Genomic DNA, 22020 nt, shown 5'->3' with positions numbered 1-22020 from the left:
ATAATATTCTCTAAAAACAGAAGACAAGATTTATAAATCCATAGAGTTAGAGCTTCTAGATGAGGGCCACTGAAGTGGTAGACTTTGTTCTAGGTCTGTGCCACAACTACCTTTTGCCCACATCTTTCCAAAGACTGGAAGAGCATTCCTAAAAGAAAGCTGATACTTCTCATAATTCTCCAGAAGGTAGATGTAAAGGACCACCATGGACTCCAAATGTAAAAGCACAACGTGACACTCATACCAGTGAATTAGAGTTCACTGTTTGTTTCCTTCTGTTAGGTCTTGGTAAAAAGGAAGAGTAAACCTACCTGAATGCTAAACAAGTAACAATCACAAAAACATACATTCAAAGCTCAAGCAAGTGTTGGAAGAGGCCCTTCAGATCTCTTGCCTCAGGATGTATGTCAAGAGCTTATACGAAATAAGGCAAAAGTTTTCTGCAGGGCACAGATACCTCAACTGCTCTGGATTTCTTGCTCTTTTCTCTAAGGCAGCAGACCCCAGTGCCGCTGTCAGAAAGAACAGTGACCCATACATATGGGTAGCCCAAACCATTCTAGCAGCACCTGCCCTCCCTTACCATGAAAACGCTTCTCCTTTTGTACAGGCGTTCATTACACTGTTTCTTAAAGGTGGAAGCTAAACCTTGTGCAAAGTATCTGATTTCAGCATACACTATGTAAATTAGATCAATTAAAAGAAAGGAGGAGGAGGTTGGCACCTCCCAAAATGAAGTGCTATTGTCTATCGAGAAGGCCTTCAATATCCTACTAGTACCTCAAAGGAAATAACCACAACCCAGAAGGAAACAGTCCAGGATTTGAGACAGTCAAGCTGCAGAAGTGCCACAAAAAAGTCAAGATAAACTCAAACTAAAATAATTTCTTCTCTTCCTGCTAATTTTAAAATGCATGAGTTGTACCTAGAATCCATTTTCCATTCTTTAAAGTTCAGTAAACTTATTGTAGTGAAATACCAGATTTTTCCCTCCCTTGCAGGTAAATTATCCATAAATGGCAGTTCACTTAAAAAAGTTTGTGCAAATATATGTCAATAAATGAACTATGCACCCTCCTTAAATTAAAAAGTTGACATGACAAATAGATGAAAACATGAATCCTCAGTAACACCTGATAACCTTAGCCCAGCTGTACTTCCACTCATCAAGCTGTCCTTCACATCCTAAAAACACAAGTGAGAAATGCTCAATAGGACCTGACATACTTTGTTTGTAAAAGATATCATTTCAATAGTAAGAAGGAAGATCAGAGTCTTATTTAACTTTGAAAATTGATTCTATTAACAAATAAGGTATTATTTCTTACACAAGAAATCTTCCTTTTATCTGGAGATGCAGAAGTTTCCAGACTTTTTTCATTTTGATCTGTTTCAAGGGAGTAATCCTTGAGACCAACAAAAACCAACCTCGTAAAACAGTGGCATGGAGCAGCCAAAAATATATTATTCAACAAAAATGCCTTCAGGTCCTGCTAACAGCTTTGGAAACTGCTCAAGTACAAAGACTGGCCATTCACATAGAGAAAGCATTTCTGAATAGCAGATAATATATGGAAGACATAGCAAAAAAGCATCACTGTGTGAAAAAAAAAAAAAAACCAGAAAAAATAATTCACATAAATCATTCACAATATTGTTGGTTCTTCATACACTATACAAGAAAGATATAAAAGGATGTTAATGTTTAAAGAGGCAACAATCAGTGTGAGAGAATAATGAAGACTAATATGACTTGTAAAAGCTCCCAAAGGCCCTGTTCTGGATGGGAGTCCCACAGTGCTATGTACAGCAACACAGATGAGTCCCCACCTCAGAAACCACACACTCCAAAGGCAATTAAGCTAAAATAAAATTAACTAGGATATTCATCTGATGTGTTTAGCAGCTCTGGTTCTTATATGTTTTTGGACTCTGTACCACCACTTCAGCCTAGAGGAAAAGAGGATTACAATCCTTTTTTTGGCAACCTGAATCAGGAACAGTAAGGGATGCTAAGGAAAAAGAAACAAAATATTCACCCTCTCAATCATGAAGCACTTAGCTCACACAAATGCTGCTTAAACCTGCAGAAGGGGAAAACCAGACTGCTTTCTAAGAAGCAGATTCCTCAATTATGTAACTTTTTTTCTTTAAGAAGCTGGTACTGGGTATTTAATTTCTATAAAATGCACTTTAATCTACAAAGAAATTTTCGAAGTCCATTTCCATCAAAATATTAGCCCTTCCTTTGCATTATGTATTCTTTACAAAATACATATTTTTAAGAGGATGTTGCAGGAAAATGGCTGGAAGTCATCCCAGAAACTACTGCATTATATATCCTTTCTGTAATTCAGGTGAAAAAGATAGTATACATTATTCTAGACTGGAAGACAGAAAAGACCAAGTCATTGTGGATTCAGCATCTGCTGCCGGAACAGCAGAAATTATTTTTATGCAGTAAGAATGTCCCTTTTAAAACATATACATAATTCTTCGTAAAATTTAAAAGATTTAATCAATTACCTACAAGTTTTCTGTTCACTTTTGCTGCGTTGGAGGTCAAAGGGAGACTATAATCACAGTTCATTCGCAAAGCAATTAACACAGATGCATGAACTTATGCAAATATTTGGTCAAAAAGTTTTAAGAGGAACCTTGTTCTTCAACAATCAATACAGCAGCAATGTGGAAAAGTCTTTATGGTTATATGGTCTGTGGCCTATTATACTTCCTAAGAAGAAAGGCTAAGAGAATTGGAACTGTTTAGCCTGGAGAAGAGGTGGCTTTGGAGTGACCTAATTGTGGCCTTCCAGTATCTGAAGGGAGCCTACAAGACAGAAGGAGAGAGACTTTTTACAAGAGCAGGTAGTGACAGGACAAGGGAGAATGGACTCAAACTGAGAGTTGGTTTAGATTAGACGTTAGGAAGAAATTCTTTACTGTGAGGGTGGTGAGGCATTGGAATAGGTTGCTCAGAGAGGTTGTGAATGCCCTGTCCCTGGAAGTGTTCGAGGCCAGGCTGGATGGAGCTCTGAGCAACCTGATTTAGTGAGAGGTGTCCCTGTCCATAGCAGGGGGGTTGGAAATAGATGATCTTTAACATCCCTTCCAACCCAGGACATTCTGTGATAGACACAGATAGAAAAAGGAACCCAAAAATAACATAATGAAAACAACCTTGACACTTATGCTGCTAAAAGATGCAAATACAGTAACAAATTACAGACTGCTTTCAGGATCACTCCACTTCTAAAAGCTCTAAATATGAGCATTTCTAAAATCCCACTATTCAATATTAAATACTGAAAATTAAGTTAATATATCCTACTCATCCTTAATCCAGTAATACCTTTAAATTCTGATGCACCTAATTGCAAAGTACTGCTGTAGCTAAAGATTATCCCCAGTCAGATAGATCCTAAGAAATCCCCTAAGACTCCTTTTTTCCAGAGGGATGAAGCAAGATCAGAAGGTTATAACATATGGAAAATGCATGAGAAATTGAAGCCTAACAGAGATACTAGAAAGCAGGGTAGTACACAGAAAAATACAGCTCTTAATGGTTAGTTTCTATTTAAATGGCATCCAGTCTCAGCTTTCAGTTCCCATGCATCATACAGCAGCTACAGCCGGAGCCAAACCCTGTTTGCACAGCTTGGAACTCAGGTGCACAGCACAGAGAGCCCAGTGTAGCCAAGAGCCACCTTGAGGACAAAGCTGATAAAACCAAATGCTGATTTTCTTGCTGGGAAGAATAAACATGTACAAAAATGACATCTTTTTATGAACAACTAAGCACTTATATAGCAACAGAAGTGGCTCTGTGCATGTGTGTCTACATGCACAACCTGGTAAAATGCACTGGCTGCAGAAGCCTGCGGTCCCTGGATACTCTTGTGCGAGGCATTAGGGGCGGGGACAGGGACACAGGGCTCTTGCTGCACTTGGCAGGATGTCCTCAGAGGCTGCTTCTAATCCACCTCCACTTGTTTGCTATGACACATTGCCCTCTCCCACTGCCTAAAGCACAAGCTGGTCTAGTGCCCAGAGAACTCAGTGGAGCAGACATGAAATCACCACCACAGACCTTCCTAATCTTCTACTACTCTCTGAAGTTGCATAGCCTGAAGAGCAGCTTGAAGCCTGGAACCCCCAAACTGTAGGTATGTCAAGTTGCCCACAACTAAATGTCATATATCCATTAATACCTCTGAGGTACCTTGACTCCCTGCTGCCCTCTCTATCTTCAGCATCTGTACAACTGTACCCATTAACAGCCAAAAGTCAGATTAACCTGCTTAGGACAGCTAATACTAGTGTTAACACTGTAGGAACGTGTTTAAACTTGACACTGAGTAATTAAAGTAAATCACATGTATTTAAAGTACACTGTTCCAAAGGCACTCAAATCACTGCAGCGCTGTAGATAATTATGTATAGCAGTCAGTGCACTGAAAAAAGAAGATGAGGAAATGTTCCTGACAAAGTGAAGGGAGCTGGTGTGCTCTGAACACAATCTGAAGAAAGAATACGGGTGTTGCATAGCATATAACCTATAAATTAAGCTGTCAATAAAAAGAGAGAGAGACTAGGGAAAATACAGGCAGAAGAAAAACAACTATTTCTTCAAATGAACCTCAGTTGCTGAATCCCTCTCTATAAATCTAATTGTATATATTTTAAAATCCAATATCACTTTGTTCTAAACATTATTTCCTAGACGTCAAAATCAGCACAGAGGACTATGTATTTCTTGAAATAAATTTGACAGGCTACTATATTATACTTTTCATGCTTACTGGTATGCTACAACAGTTAATTTATAAAAAATCAAAGCTCTGTAAAAGCAAAGTTATATCTCTAGGATATTTTCATGAAACATTGTTTTGCAGCTAATAGTCTCCAAAAAGGAAAAAAATTGATGGATGAGAAAGGGTTCTACCCAAAATGACTAAAGAAGAAGAGGAAGGAAAGGGTAGCATGTGAATCTGCAGCAAAATATAATGTAACTATTGATCTCTGCAATCAGTATCAGGTTGTCTTTCAGATCACAGGTACTTTTATAGTTACACAAACGTCCTTGCTTGCTCAACAGTGAAGGTCTTAAAACAATTGACCTGATTTTGGGGGTTTTTAAAGGGTTAGGGGCTCCTAGTCAATCTGTTTATTGGGTATCATTTAAAAAGAAAAAAAAAACAGAGAAACACAGTAAATAATGAATGATGTTATAATAGAAAATTACAGCATTAGCATAAGTAGAATAAGCAAACCTATAGCAGCACAGCAGATTAATGACAGTTACATCAACACGAAACCTGGTAAAAGACAGTTTTAAAATGCTCTTACACAACAGAAAACCTGAAAAGGCAGAAGGCTCTTAGGAAGCTGAACTTAAACACACAAAATGAACTACAGGTAACGCTGCTGAGAGATGTATGCATCTTACCCGTGAGTACAGCTTTTGCTGAAGGGTCTGCCAGATCCAGCGCAGATTTCCCATCGGTGTTCCGAATGTTTGGATCAGCTCCGTGCTGCAGCAGCACTGTGCAGGGAAAGCAGAAACAGTATCTTACCTCAGGTATACACAGGTTATTTACTGTTAAGTGTCTCCTCGGCATGATGTAGGCATAAACACACATTGCACAGTTTTCTTTATTTTTCCTTCTGGTTTTTTTTTTTTTTCTCTCTCTCTTTTTTTCCTCTTTTTTTTTTTTTTTTTTTTTTTCTGTTAAGCACTGCAGCAAAGGATCTTCTCCAGACTAAGGCTAAGTTGGCAAGTTAAGATATAGTAAGACCACATGACTTTGCATGGTAAACATAAACCCTGAATCTCTTGCAATACTCGGGTTTGGGTTCCTCCTGACAGCTATAGCTGGTATGCTGTGCAGTCACTGACTCACACTGGGAAGTCTGCTGAGGAACCTGCTTCTGCCTTTACTACCACTACTGCTGCTTGTTACCACTCCTGCTCCTTTTCCTGCTGAATATCTCAAGTCACTCTGCCTCTGTAAATCAGTAATACCCCAGTCTTCCAGTGGCTCATCACTTGCCCAGAAAATCTTAACCACGGCACACTGGCTCACCTTCAAAAACTGTAACAAATAAGGTAAGATGTGTGACCTGGTACCCTGCAGACTGGATGTTCAGGGGCTATTATTCTCACTGGTGTTTCTTGTCCCTACTAAGCCTATAAACACATAAAAGTTCAAGTACATAAAAATGCTTAGAATGCAATATGTGCCATATGGATAGGAAGGCACTGATACAGTAAATTATCATCAACTAGAAAATCTCATTTAAAAAAACAGTAAACTCTTTTGATCAGGAACAACATAAAGAAATTCAGATCACCATCTCAATATCAATGCATTTCCTACAGAATTGGAAAACAAAGCCCATGGCAACATTAGAGGGCTGACAAAAAAGGGCGCAAATGTCATGCAAAATAAGCACAACATATTACAAATTCAGAGCAACAGCTACACACTAATTTTGCACCAGTGTGAAAAACAGGACAATACACAGAAATTCAAGGTGAAGGAGACAAGTAATAAAAACCAGCAGATATTTATGGTTACTCATAACTACATCTGTTGAGATATAGAGGGACAGAAGAAGTCAAGACAAAGAAATACTTGCAAACACTTTTTGTAACTAAGGGTGCAAAAACACTTCATAGACAGGATTCTGCAGGAAAAAACCATAACCAATTCAGAACAAAGTAATTACTGATATTATATTATATATATATATGTATATGTATTTCACTTTAATCAGCAAAGCACTTGTCAGAAATATACTTTTTTCTAAATTAAAAATTTAACTGGTAGTATTGTTTTTATTCAAACCTCTTTTCTTACACATTTCTGACTGTAAATTCTTTTAAGATTGCCAAATTTCATATATTTTAGCTTACAGGATGCAATGCTACATGCTTGCCCCTAAGCTGAATTTTTGGAGAAGTTTGGTGTTTCAGTGAAGTAAATTGACTTATTTTATGCTTTGTCTGATGTTTTTGAAAGAAGACTCAAGTAGGAAGATTGGGTTTTGCTGTTTTTTTGTTTGGTGGTGGGTTTTTTCCCCCCACGTCAAGACAAAAACATCAAAATGGGGGAAAAAATAGCTAGCACGTGCTTACAGAATCTTGTTAGGCTCTGGCACCTATGTTTCTGAAGATACCATCTGTGCCATACATGCTACCACCCCCTTCGAGATCTTACTCACAGCCAGGTTTGAGACTGAGCCAGCCTCTCAAGCCTGTCAGGCACACTCCAGCAGGAAGAGGCAAACAGGACAGTAGAAAGTACAGGAACTAAGTATGGAGAGACAGACTCAGTATATTCTGTCACTATTCTCTTGGACCCTACTAGTGAATTTATAGACCTGGGGAGAGGGAAGCCATTTGTCCCAATGTAAGAGTAAGAGTAAGACCCTAAAAGAGGGTACCAGCAACTAAGTGTCTATCAAGAGAAAGCAGCTAGTACAAAATGATGAAATAGCACAGTACTGGATGAGAAGGCAAAGAAGGATTCACAGACCGAAAGGCCTGGGACAAAGAGCTGGGGGAGAAAACTGAAAAACATGTGGCAGGGGAAAAGATAATAGCACAGATAAAGAGTCCATGAAGAAAGACCAGAAGAGAGGAATGACTGGGATCTGACCACACTTTGGAGGTTTGGGCTAGCATGTGAAGCCAAGTTGAGGTAGGTTAGGGCAAGAAAGGTGACTTTGAAAAACAAGAGGTAACAGGTGTATAAATCTCAAAGGGATCTGCAACGGCCTGAGCCCAGTGTTAAAACTGAAGCACATGTTTTCAACTCTCTTGATTCTTCACTCCTGAGCAAACAAACCAAGAGCACTTCCCTGCTACAACACCACAGTACTGCTTTCAGCTCCTCTCCTGGCTAAAATGACAAAGGATTATGCAGTCTATGTAACCTGTTCATACATGTAAATGAACCATGAAGGGTTTGGGCATGGCTTACAACATACAATTTCTGTGTCCGGTTTTTAGTTTTTTAAAACCCTAGACAGATACATTAAAAATTTACTAAAAAGTCTTAAGCTGGTTGCCTGCAAACACCTTGAATTACTGACAGCCTGTGGAACATACACTTAAAGTGGCCAAACTAAGTTCAGGAAAAGAACCTATCAGAACTCAATTGTTGTAACTATGAGACTTTTCCTTCTTGTCTCTGCAATCACTCATCCCACTTAACATAACCCTTCCAGCCTCTCCAACAGCCAAGGGTATGGTCCCATAGATTCAGCCCTAGAAACCCTGTGAAATGAAGGCAATGGCATCTTGAGAGAAGAAACCAATCATATAAATAAAGACTGTATTAGAATGCATATGAATAAAGGAAGAAAACGCGGGTCACAAAAGCAATCTTACTCTTGCATTTCCTCTACTGACTATTTGATTCTAACCTTTCCATACTTTTTAAGTACATAATCACACACAAGAGTATCCCAGTGAGCAATGTTGTCATCAACAAGAACTAATGAGAGAAATCTGGCATTTGATGTTTAGCCTATCGGTGTAACACAGCTGTACTTCTACACCTGGCAAACCACAGGTAGCTTCTAATTGAATGTTCTCCTGCGTGTTCAAAACCTTTAACGCTTTAGCCCAACACAAAGCCTCTTCTAACCACAGGGTATTTGAGATCTAGACACAGTGTGTCTCTCTAAATTTCCTTTTCAGTACACTAGGGATGTGTAAAAATGTCAAGATAGATCTCCTGTGTGGGGAAAAAAAACATTCCTTCTATAAAGAAACACAGCAGAACAAGCCATTCTAACTAATTGTAGCTATTTTGGATTTCAAACACTGCACACTGGTTTTAGAGGATGGTTTCTGAGTGGCCTGAAAAGGGAATGTGCAAATAGCTTATGTTAAGAAACTGCTGTTAACAGGCAAGTGTAAGGATGCTGTGCACAAAAATTAACTCCTGGAAATTTGTTAATTACCATATTCGGATATGCTGGTTTATTTCCTCCTGACAATGGGGACATTGGGGTGCATTTTTCTGTACTGCAGGCAGCATCCTTAATGATCTAGCAATACCATTACCTGGCTATCCCTGCCTATTCTACAGACCACTTCGTACAAAGAGTATAAAGAAGCTCTTCTTTTTACTGTATCTTCATACTGCATATGGACCTCAAAGTCCTGTAAGTTTAACTATAGTACAAACATGGACTGGTTCAGAGTTGTATTTTTATCCTCACTGCAACTGCTAAAATACTTCAGTTTCTGATCTTCACATACCATCTGAAATGCCTTATTTAATTACACTGCTATTATACCAGATCAGTGCTAGAGACAAGAAAGGTCATATTCTTCCCACATTAACAAAAAAAAAAAAAGTTACTGTATTGCACAGAGTATATAATACAACCACTAATCATTTCAGATTACTGTCAGCTCACTACAGCAGGATGAAAACTAAAATTGGCTCACAGCCTCCTGGCATAGGTATTTTGAACTGTGAAGTTAACCAACACAACCTCACTTGGTTGTCAAATTATAAACCCACCAAGAACAAACATTTCTACTTTAAGCAGTTTCAACCTTCACATTTTCAGCAACAAGGTATGGCAAAGACTTCTCTGGTAGCTATACATCAACAAGTGACAAGTAAGTTTTTAAAATCTAAAACAACAGAAAAAAGTTTTTGCACACAGAAAACATCACTCAAGTACTTAGTCCTTCCTCCTTCATACTGCCTCAGTTAAAAGTCCACCAGAGGAAAACACTTTTCATTGAAAAACATAAATAGAATGGGAAAAAAATAAATTTGTTTCAATATTAGGCACAAAGATCAGAATAGTTTGGTTATGACTTCTCTAGGCCCAACATCCACAGCTTCCTGACTATCCTTACAGGAATGCTGATGGAAAAGTTCACATTTGGTTTTGAATCAGAAGCATGCAAATACGAAAAAAAGGGCACATCCAAACTTTTGACTGCTGAGTGAAAAATGCAGGAACAACAGGCAAACCTTCCAGAAGCATCTGTACTTAAAGCTGCCTACTGCTTTTAATTACATTTCCAGTGTTCCTCACAGCTCTACCACTGCCTCTTCTCTCCCCTGTTCTTTTATCACTGTGTCCCATTGCCTTGTGCTTGTGGTCCCTTCTAGCTATCTCAGCTTTAGTATATATTCTTTCTTCCCCCTTTTAAACTCCAGCTTCTGGAGAAGAGCTTCAAAGATCCTTTTCAAACCATTTTACTGTAGCTTTATCTACTTACTCCCAAAGAATCAAGGTACAGAGAAAGAAGCCTAAGAGTAAGGCCTCCTTTTGACCTACAACATAGGCACTATTTTCCATCTCCCTAAAGGACACCTTTGGGGCAGGTCAGTCTCTCACTAACCTTAGGTCCCAGGAACACACACACCTCTCAGTACAAGTCCCTTGTAGGACATGTTTCCAAGTTATACTTGACGAGAAATATGATGGCTCGTTCACCTCCACATTCCAAAAACATCTAGACAAACCACACTGGAATCCAAAGCATTAATTTTTTTCAGCCAATGCTAAATTCATCTTCTCCCCTAGCTACCTGTAAATGTAAATCAAACCACTGAAGTTCTGAAGCTTTTCTCTTGTTACAAGAGCAAGTTTTCTGCCTAGATACTATACTTCCTTAATTGAGAGTCCATAATTCCATTTTGGCAAGTTAACCAGACACATAACCAGGGTCTTTTTGCTAAATGGCCCTATATAACAAAAGTTGTAGCACCCAACTCTTAGCTTCATAAAATTGAATAGATGAGATACAGTTAATAACATTAACCACAACCGTATCACTAATTAACTTCTGCCTCTGTAAGCAAACCCAGACTTGGCCTTGTGATTAAGAAAAAGGCTATATTCATCAGCCACCGGAATTACAAGGTGAAAATATGAGAGGCAGTACCACTACAGAGGCTGCAAAGAGCTCTAAAGATTTAAGTATCACTACTAGACCTGATGACATGCACGGCCTCAAACACCACTGCCAGCTCAGTCAAGAGGAGTTGGGGGGAAAAAAAAAGAAGCAGGTCCTATGCTCTTGACTGTCCCTCTCTAGTGAAAGTCATCAAAGCTGAATGAAGAGCGGATTGTGGAGAAGAGAGGCTAAGCACACCTAAGGATGTAGTTCAGAATCAGAATAGGGTAGAGCCAATAACCAGACATATCCAGGAGCACTGCAGATAGCTAGTTCATTGGTAAGAAGACATGACAGCCAGGTGGCAGATCAGGGACAGGATAGGAATGCATTGGCTAGGAGAATGACAAACATGAAGGAGCATGAAGCAAAAATGAAAAACAAGGGCAGGGTGCAATTAAATCCCAAAGGGAATTTGGGGAGAAATACAGTAGAAATGCTCATGGGTGCAGGCTGATCACGTAAGGAAAAGTTGTAGAAAACTGAATCTCCAGCAACAAAGGTGTTTGCAGACAGTTAACTGATGAAGACTTCAAAGACCTGCATTACTGAGTTGCTGTATAGGGTTTTATTGCTCAGGTGACAAACTGGAGTGGACTTTTCCAGGTTGAGAGCTGCTTTTTCTGAGGCAAAGGCTAAGGACCTCACTAAGCAGAGAACGCCCCTGGGACAAAGGGGACATGCAAAACAGTGCTTAGCTAGAAGGGAAGTAAGGAGACTCCAACCACCTAGCTTCAGGGGAATAAGGAGCATCTCTAGTACGATGAGAACAGACAACTCTTCAAGCAAAAAACAGAAGAACATGAAGCCTTTATCCCACCTTTACAATAGCAAGGGAAAAAAAAGGACTGTAAAGCTGCTCCCCTGTAAAACAGCACTTTCACAGGCTATAGTTTCACAGAATCACAGAACGGGTCAGGTTCGAGGGACCACAGTGGGTCATCAGGTCCAACCTCCCCACTCCAGCAGGGTCCCCTAGAGCACTTTACTTAGGATTGTGTCCAGATGGCTTTGAGCATCTTCAGAGAAGGAGACTCCACAACCTCTCTGGGCAATCTGTTTCACCCAGACCACACCAGCAGAATCACCATGACCACCCCTGTGCTTTGGGCGGCTGCAAATGTTTGGTCAGGCAATGAGGTAAATTAGAAAAGTGATCACTTGCCCAGTCCACTTCCTCATGCAATGACATGGCATGCTCTGGGTGGTACAGGGACACGTGCTGGTGACAGGAGTTGAAAAGGATCATTTTGTGTTTCTAATTATGAGTTTCTAATTATGAGGGCCAAAGCCCTGGTGGGTTAGTGTCAGCTGCAAGCACTTCCCATCATTTTGCCTTCTCTACTTCCCTTGTTCAGGGCATCCCAGTTTCCCAGACAAGGGTTTGTTCCCAATGGACCAGCATGTCGGTTTTGTTCTTTGTTGGGGCCAGACAAAGCAAGAGACAAATACATCGACTGTAGTAGTACGAAGCAAAAGCTTACAAAAGCAACGCCAGGCTCCACTGTGCTGAAACAAAAAATTTCTAAGGGAATTAGAAAGGTGTTCTCCAATAGCCTAGACAGAAATAAGAGTTCTGACAGCAGGAGAAAGTAGCAGACAAGTAGAGGGGAAAAACTGACAGAGTTTTAAGCAACAGTAAAAAGTCAGGGACTGCTGATATATTAGGAACCAAGGGGGAAACACTTGTGAAATGCCTCAAAGGAATTAGTGCATGGTCCTCCAAGAAGGTGACAAGGTCACTGACACAGCTGAAGTGCCTCTACCAATGAACAGAGCACGGGTATCAAACGTGAGGAGCTGGAAGCCACTTTGCAGCTGGAAAAAGCTATGACCTAATTGCTATCACTGATATATCGTGGGAAGGATGACACAACTGGAGCACTGCAATCAACAGCTAAAAACTGTTCAGGAGGCCCAGGCAAGGAAGGAAAAGCAGGTGGTTACCCTCCATGTAAAAATAAAATAAAATATAAAAAAATAGATTGGCTCTAGAGAGCCGCCTTGGAAAACAGGAATGAACAAGTTGAGAGCTTATGGGTAAAAATTAGGGGCCAAGCCAATAAAGGAAACCTCATGGCTGGTATTTACTACCAGCTACCTGATCAAGGGGAGCTTACTGATAAAAGAGTTCTTACTTCAGCTACAGGAGGTGTCATGCTTGCAGGCTCTGATCCTGCTGGGGGGCTTCAATCACCCTAACATCTGCTGGAAAAGTGGCACAGTAAGCTATAAGCAGTCTAGGAGACTCTTGTAGTGTGCTCAGGATAATTTCTTAATCCAGGTGACAGACAGTGCAATTAGAGGGGAGGCATTATTAGACCTGTTGCCTACCAATACAAATGAACTATTTAGGGATGTAAAGATTGGTGGCGGACTGAGCTGCAGTGGTCAGGCCCTGGTGGCATGAGGGGTATGGACCAGGTGAAGAATAGAGTAAGGACTCCAAATTTCAAGAGGGCACTCTCAGTTGTTTAACGAATTAATGGATGGGACCTCCTGGGGAAGTGCCCTGAGAGACAAAGGAGCTGAACAAAGTTGATAGCCCATTAAGGACATTTTTCTTAGAGATCAGGAGGTCTCAATTCCACAGGTAAGAACTCAAGCAAGAAAAGCAGGAGATGCTAAGGACCTCCTGGTCAAACTACAGTATGAGAAGGAAAGGCACAGGCACAGGGACCAGGGACATATAGGCTGAGATTAGAGGGATGCTGCCCAGGTGTGTACAAATGGGATCAGGAAAATTAAGGCACAGTTAGAGCTCAATTTGGCACAGGATAAAAATAATATGGGCTTCTACAGGAACACTGGGTAGAAAAAAGAAGATTAAAGTAAACATACCCCCCTTGATAAGTAAGACATGAGAACTAGTAACCACCAATATGGAAAGGCTGGTAGTTACTCAACTGTTTTTTTTACCTTGGTTTTCAACAGTAATCTCTCTTCCCACATCTCTCAATTCTCTGAACCTCAAGGCAGGGATTATAGAATGAAATTATGTCCATTATAAGGGAAACTAAAGGTTGAAGGTTCAAGACCATTAAACCTTCTGAGATACCTGAACATGAATTAGTCCATGGGACCCAGTGAGATGTATCCCAGGGTCCTGAGGGAATTGGCTGATGTTGAGCCATGTTCAATAAAACTGAGAAGTCATGGCAGTCAGGCAAAACCCCAGTGACTGGAAAATGGAAAATGCCACACCCATTTTTAAAAAAGGTAAAAAGGAGGACCTTGGGAACTACCAACCAAGCAGCCTCACCTCCACACCCAGTTAAATCATGGAACAGATCCTCCCAGAAGACATATGGAATATAGGGAGTTGCCTAGAGACAGAAAGAGCAAATCATGCCTGACTAATTTGGTAGCCTTCTTTGATGGAGTGACTGCATCAGTTGACAAAGGAAAAGCTACAAAAGAGCTTTTATCAGCATCTGCCTGAACTTCTGATCGGCTGGAACAGGTTGTCCAGAGAAGTTGTAGATACCCATCACTAGAAGTGTTCAAGGTCAGGTTACCCAGGGCTTTGAGCAACCTGATCTAGGTAACATTATCCCTACCTGTGGCAGGGGAAGTGAACCACATGATCTTTAAAGGTCCCTTCCAACTCAAACCATGCTATGATTGTAATCCTTCAGGCCAGTTCTTGGAGATAAGAGTTTTAAAATTTATACAAATACATGGTTTAAATGGTTATTTCCAAGTAGAAGAAAGCTACCTGTAGGGAAAAAGGGGTACTTTGGCCAAATGTGGCATAATCTAGACAAAAACATAGGAACTGCTTGCACGCTTCCATTACCTTGTCGTTAGATAAACAATGGCAGCAGCTGCTGGGGGCATCAATATACACACAGACAGCTTGGAATGTGGTTCTCCCAGCAGAGGCATTTCTTGCTTTGTAGCTGAAATGACCATTTAGTCCATCAGGGTTGAGGATAGCCATATCAAACATCTCCCTTCACAGACACAGATCTGATCTGTGAAAGGCAGGTTGTCATGCATCCATGCGCTGCAGAAATGGCACCAGTTCCTACAGTAATAGGATGCAACACCAAACTGAGCAGAGGCCCAGTAAAAGATGAAATGGAGACAATGTGTAGAGGTCAGGTTCCTTCAGCTTAAGTGAGCAATTCACAGAAACAGGCTTCAAGGCAGCAGTAGGAAAGCAAAGAAGCATCACGAACAAGGTCTCCCAGTACCAACTTTTTGCTTGTTTGTTTTGAAAGGAGAAGGATCTAGACAAAAAGAATATTACAAAGCATCACTTTAAAAGGACTTTATTCTGTTTTCATGCAAACTCTGATTTTTCAAAAAGACTCTTTTGCCTCAGTCTTTTTGTTGTTTACTTTCAGACTTTGCTGAATGAAGTTTCAACTTCTTAGCAAGACAGCCTGACTCCCGGTCTACATATACATACTGTAACCTTACCTCTCAACAAACTACAAAAGCCTTCAATGCATTCTAGAATTCAATTGGCAGTAGATGTTCCAGAGATCAGATTTATCTAATTGAAGTAAAGTAGAGGGAAAGCATCTGAACCAAACAACCAAAACCACAAGTATGATTGCAACAGTAAGAGCTCTTTCAGCAGGGGAAGAAGATACCTTTTTAAAAGGCTCCTTCGTCCCCCAGTGATTGCCTTCAACTGTGTCCCCGTAAGTAGGTGCATCCTGAGTTACACAATCCTGAGCAACATGCTCTAGGAAACCCTGTTTGAGCAGGGAGGTCAGACTGGATCACCTCCAGCGGTCCCTTCCAACTGTATTACCCATTCTGTGATTTTAACTACAACTAGTTTTCTATGCGTAGGAAGCACTACAGAATTGCTCCCTGGTACACCAGTTCTGCCTCTCTCTAATTAAATATGCATAGAAAGAAAGAACATGAAGAAAGTTCCAGAGCCTGTAGGCAGCACAGCAGGCTGATAATATCCTTCTGCCCTCAGAGAAAGAGCCAGAGTTGGTAGATTGCTCAGCCTACATGAACAGCAATTCAAAGCCTTGATCTTGCCTGAACTTAATGAAGTAAATATTCCTGTTTCCTTTTTTGGACGTAATACTTTTCAAGTTAAAATTTTTCATTTCAGCTAACAGGGAGGACAAAAGTATATGCAGGTTATGCAGAATGAAGTCTTCTGGGGAGCTTCTAGAAGTGTAACTGCAGTTGTTTTGTTTGTTGGGCTTTTTTTGCATCACGCCAGAGACAGCAAGTGTTCATTCCAGAACACTTCCCCCAAGAACACTATCTGCACAAAAAGCTGTGTAATATAAAGGAAACTTCGGGAGTTCCACATTGAACCTGCAAAATGTAAGAACTCTAGAAGCTTCAGTCACCAAAAAACCAACAACCAAATAGAAAACTTTCTTTGAGTTAATAGGAAATGAAAGACAGTACACTAAGCATTTATTTAATCCCATTTATTTGCAGCCATGAACCATGAACATGCACTCCTTTTTCACAGAATCACACTGAATCATGGAATGGTTAAGGTCAAAGGGACCTCTGTAGATCACCTGGAACAACTGCCCTGCTGCAGCTGGGCCACCTATAGCCAGTTGTCCAGGACTCTGTCCAGATGGCTTTTCAATATCTCCAAGGCAGGAAACTCTACAAGCTCTCTGTGCAACCTGTGATTAGTTGCCGTGATGGTAAAAAGTGTTTCCTGGTGTTTGGAAGGAACCTCCCAAGTTTCATTTTTTGGCAATTTCACATAGGGTCTTAAGAATCACACCTAAGTGTGTTCAAGAAGTCATCTGGAACTCACTTGTTGTTAGCATGCAAAATCGAACAGAAGACCCTTTAATCAAAGAAGTTTCAAAAAAAACCTGACAAAAAACATTTAGTCTATTTGTAGATGGAATGGGTTGAGGAACTCACTATGCGACAAATAAATCACAATCCTTTTCCTTGCAAGCAACAATTCTGCAGCTACTTAAGTTTCTAAGCATTTGGTTTAATATACTATTTATTGAACAGCTAGAAATCTTTCTTGCTGCCCTACTGTCTGAGCAATTTATGTTTTCATCTGTATGCCAAGATGAAAGCTGCTTTAAGGACAAGTCTTCATTGCTTGGTCCCAATTTCACTTTTCTCTGAACAAATTCACCTTTCTACTTCAAGTTTTATTCAAATAAATGTCAGCTATAATCCTGACATCCCATGTGACAGATTAGGAGCCCCGCTTTCAGAGTCCTTGAAAAGCACAAGCAGTCTGTAAGGCAAATCAGGTCAACATATAGCATCCTAAGAGGAAAAGGAATTGAGAGTTAAGAGAAACCAAAGATGAATTCCCATCTCTGGCATAGGCTAACCATTTCTTCCAGGTGAAGTTCGGGGGGAAAAAAAGTCCTAGTGGAAGTCAAGTTATAGATTGCATGTGGAATTAGCTATGTGGCTATCAGAAGGCATTATTTGCCAGTGCACCAAAATCTAACCCTTGTGAAGTAACATCAACAGAGGAATCTGAAAAGTTTCTTAGAATCTGTCCTGGATCTACCGTTTTTCCAAAACACAAAAGGTATGTGCATAATCAAAAACTGTTTCTCTTTTTAGTACCTTAAGAAATATGGACTGAAGAGATTCAAGCCCTAGCAGCAGCTCTCAACCCGCCATTCAGTGAGGTGAGCACAAGACAGGTAAAAAACCCAACCACCAAAGCCCAAAACAACTATCACATTCCTCAAGTACAGCCTTTTCCAGAGGTGAATTTCAGTGCCTACCAGCTTTCAACAGCACACAACTCACATAACGTGTCTTAGTCACGCACCATATGGAACACACAGAGTGACATTTTGATGTGATTAAGAGCTCAAACTCTTTAGATTAAAGAAATCCCAACATGCCAAATAACTTTTGTATATTTTGCATAAAACTTTAACCTTGCACTCATTTTGTAAGCTCATCATTAGTCCACAACATAGCTACCAAATATTTAAGAAACACAAGTAACACCTGAAATCTTAGGAATACCAAGCTGATCAGTTAAAAAAATTGTGGCTGAAGCTGAGTTAGCCAGAAGACAGAAGTATTCTCAAAAATTCTGTTTATGACATAAAATGAGGAAGCTAAGAATACTTAGTTCAAGCAGACACAGAAGTCTAGTAACAACTGACTAGCTAGCAGAACCATATATATCACTCTTGCAAACTTCCCCAGCAACTATCTTAGATCACATTATTATGTAAAAGTAACATTGCTGTAGATTTTTAAAGCCCAGAGTTATATCCATTTTTTTCTCCAGTCCTAGAACTGCTCACCACCATGCCCTACTGACACAGAGCAGTGCAAGTCTTCACATATTTAGCACTAGGTCCTTGACAAGCAAGTATTCTACACTGCAAAAATGTCAATCTGTCAGGTGAGATATCGTTAGTGTTGTAGGTCTCACGCTAGGGAATGGTGCATGTTACATCAGTCTGAGTGGGTTCTTTCCCTGGGTCACCTGTGTTCTGGGCCATCCTTGTATTAACCCCCCAAACAAGAAAACAAAAACAAATTGTTGCAGCCAGTTCCCTCATCATGGAAGTTCTGTATCCAATACCATAGCTAGGTCAAGAGCACTGTGCTCAACCAAGGAACTGCTCAGTACTGCTTGCTTGGACAAGACATCAGCAAAACATGAAGACTGCACACAGCAGCACAAATAGCACAATTCACATCAGACACTTAAGCCCCTCCTAGAAAGAAATACCTTCATCAAAGCAACATGGTGCATTTGTAGAGGCTGAAGTGAAGACCACCTGGAACAAGAGGCGAGTGCTCAGTATTTTCAGTAGGGTTCAAGCACTCACAGTTCATTTTGCACACTTGCTTTACATTGCAGAAAGACCACATCATTAAAAAGAAGACAGCTTCCTTTGTTCACTATATGAGAAAGATTTAATTGCCTACACACTTTTACAAACAAGACCTTTATATCCTGTAGTAATACTTTAATCAATATTTTCCATTAGTCTAAGAACACATCCAAGAATTCTGCTGGAATTTGCCTCACTCATTTATGCTTTAACATCTACACATATATCTAGAGATTGTTTATAAACCACATATGAACTGCATTAAGACCACATGGTTCCGCTGAGAAGCTAAAAGCAGATATTGCTACAGTAATCAGAAGCACAGTCCCATAAGATTAAGTATTTCTGCAAGATATTTAGAAAGCTGCTCTAAACTAGTATTGGACATCTGAAAGCAGTTTCTGTGTCTGCAAGAGGACTATCTGTTCTGTTCCTCTGTTCTGAATAATATGCAACTTCCTCTTCCCCTCCCTCTCAATTTGCTAATAGTTAACATCAGTACAGATTTCAGTACAGTACAGTTCAGTACAGTACATCATCAGATTTAACAAACACTTATAAAGGAACATCGTAAAATAAATTACTCTTTTCTTGTCCTGTGCCAAGCAAGCAAACAAGGAAAAAGTAGTTTTCTTGATACCTTGAACTTTGAAAAAGAAACAGGACTGGGAAAAAGTCTAAAACCTACAGATAGGCTGTAACATATTAACTGTCAATACAATTCAAACCTAACAGAAAGACAGACAGCTTTCAAATCATAGAATGTTTTCACGAGGTTGAATTTCAGTTAAATTTTAGCAATACAAATACCATAATACAAACCATAGCCTTAAGGACCATAAGCAATACACTAACACGACAAGCTTTACAAGCCTTCAGCACCCTTAGCTCCAGATACAAAGATAAGACATTTTATTGGAATAACCCTGCAAACAAGACTTTCTCAGCTGAAATAAGGCTTCTTTTCACCCCATTTGTAAAAAGCATCATGCTGTTCTAAAAAGTTTACTGTTGATTTTATTTCTGAACAGGATTTAACCTGAGGATTAATCCAGCTCAGTGACTGGTTCTCTTAGAAAAAAAAAAAATTGTAGTAGGGTACTTCCACCTTACTTCAATGATCCACTCATTTCAAGGTTCCTTGCACTCCAAGACCTTTCTTTGTTGGGTACACATGGGTGAGTGACACAGCTCAGACAGATTTCTTCAAAAGGCATCTCTCACAGCTACATGTGCACAGACACAAAACATCAGCACACAGTAACTCCTGTAGACTGCACTCTACCAAAAGACCTGTCTGCACACAGATGTCACATACTGAAGAGGTATCCTTCACATATGGAAATTTATCCATTTCCCTCGTGTCCTTCTGCCAAAGTCCACCAGGGAGCACTGCAGTTGTGTATGCTATGGTAGTGCGTCCCAAACCATTTTCTGTAGTCACTTTTGACAAAAGCCCTGTTGTCTCACACTCCAGTCCATTGTTACTATGACAACAGTATTACAATGCCTTCCAATTACCAACGTATGATTTCAGTCGTGGATTCCTCCACCCCCACTAGCTCATAGAGAAGGCAGCCTTATTCTCAGGTCTCTTTCAAAAGGGGAAGCCCAAACTATAGAGCAAGAAATGTAAGATTCAGCCCTAGAAGCTCTCACTTCTATGATGAATATTAACATTTATAAGCTAATATAGCTTAAACAAGTGATTAGAGGACATGAAACTATTTAAAACCATAAACAAGAACTTAATTTAGAAAGCAAAAGTATTCTTTCACTCAACCTAAACCATCAAATTTTCATCTTGTATTTCCTATCATGCAAGGTTCCTTTGAGAAAGACCCCATGAAGAAACAGTATGAGAAGAGAAGCGTTTTAGGTGTTTGAGCCACTGCATGCACAGGATTTAAAACCATTTGCTACTTAAAGCAGGGTTCCACACAAATGACATCACTCACAGAGCAGAAACAGACCAAAAGAATTCATAACCTGAACAGTCTGATGAGCCTGCTTCCACAACAACAGATTTGGCTTTGAACAAAGAGTAGCTGAGTAATAAAATAAATACAGCCAGGATTTTTATTTTGCATATCAGGACAGACAATAGATGCTATTAACAAGGACTGCTTGGCCTTAATCATATCAAATCACAAGGTACCTTTTCTCTTATGTCAATATTAACTGCAACCAACAGACAGAAAAGCTCCACACTGCAGGGATTATTTCATGTCCTCTTAATGGAGCAAAACTAACCCTTCTGGTAGACAAAAACAGTCTAAAGTTCTTTAGATTGTCCTAGAGCTTAAAAAAATTCAAATACAAGTCACTGTCTTCCCATTACACACTATGAGCTGTCAGTAACAGTAGTGCTCCAACTCTGTAGTTCAAAAGTCAAAGCAGGAATATTAACAATATTAAAAATCTTCTGACATAAACAGCAGCAATAGTTAAAACATTTTACACAAAGTATTTGAAAGTACTTACTTAAGAGTATTTTCCAATGGTTTTACAAGCCCCTGAATATCAGATACCTGGGATGTCTCTTTGAATCTAAGCTTCCTTCTGGAACATCAGTTCTCCAAGAGAGTCTTTAGGAATTCAGTATATCTCTCCAACAAACAACATGTACAACCAGATCCCAAAGGACCTCAATTACCAATATCCCCTCTAATTCTTATTAAGAGGCTACTAGTCTTCTTACAGGCTTCTGTCAATCCAGCAGCTAAATCTACAGTCAGTGTAATTATTTTTCAGTTAAGGTACTAAAGCTTCTCCCCGTCACCCCACCCTCACCTCCAAAAAGAACAGAACACAATTCTGCTCTTTGAGAGCACTTCCTATGATTTTTTTTTTTACTATTATTATTTTCCAGGTAGTAAAATCAGACATGGTTTTAACTTTTAGAGCAATAAAGTTCCTCTGCTTGTAAGGCAAAACACTGTGAGCGAAGAACAAAAATATCATAAACTGCAATAATTTCACTATTTGCTGTACCTGCCTTCTCTGCAAGAGGACCAAACAGAGAAGTAGTTCAATGATTGGGCACATACATTACCATTTCTATAATTGTTTTAAGATTTGCTGTGCACTAGTTCTACTCATAAACTACCTTCCACAGATTTTTTTTTAATCCTAACAGAAGGTTTATCTGCCCTGCAGGAGGGGTCATGTGATATTCCCTCCATATCTTTCAACCTAAAGATGCATAATAGCAGAAGGTAATAACTACTGGATTCTTCTCGTTCCCCAGTTGTGAGGAAGCACAGCAGGGTGGGGAATGTC

General features: G+C 39.8%; 1 protein-coding gene and 2 long non-coding RNA genes across 4 annotated transcripts in view; 1 reads left to right on the top strand and 2 right to left on the bottom strand.

The window, feature by feature from the left end:
* Positions 1-22020, bottom strand: part of TNKS (tankyrase) — a 131602-nt gene that overhangs the window by 93500 nt on the left and 16082 nt on the right. The window contains exon 3 of the mRNA XM_027635854.1: positions 5450-5545. Coding sequence (XP_027491655.1) covers positions 5450-5545 — 96 coding nt within the window. The remainder of the gene's footprint in view (positions 1-5449; positions 5546-22020) is intronic.
* On the bottom strand, positions 17099-20345 carry LOC113943695. 2 transcript variants are annotated; one of them, XR_003526415.1, is made up of 4 exons: positions 20057-20345; positions 19852-19964; positions 18633-18681; positions 17165-17185 (listed from the first exon to the last, which is right to left on the bottom strand). It is a non-coding gene; the product is annotated as an uncharacterized LOC113943695 (long non-coding RNA). The 2 variants fall into 2 exon arrangements; XR_003526416.1 differs by lacking the exon at positions 18633-18681 and having other exon boundaries at positions 17099-17185; positions 20057-20334.
* Positions 20286-20683, top strand: LOC113943696. The gene is made up of 2 exons (XR_003526417.1): positions 20286-20370; positions 20564-20683. It is a non-coding gene; the product is annotated as an uncharacterized LOC113943696 (long non-coding RNA).

Source organism: Corapipo altera, unplaced genomic scaffold (assembly GCF_003945725.1).
Source record: "Corapipo altera isolate COAL_440 unplaced genomic scaffold, ASM394572v1 22b, whole genome shotgun sequence".
Taxonomy (NCBI): Eukaryota; Metazoa; Chordata; class Aves; order Passeriformes; family Pipridae; genus Corapipo; species Corapipo altera.
Note: the sequence above shows the minus strand (reverse complement) of the source record. Positions and strands in the feature narration are given on the sequence as shown.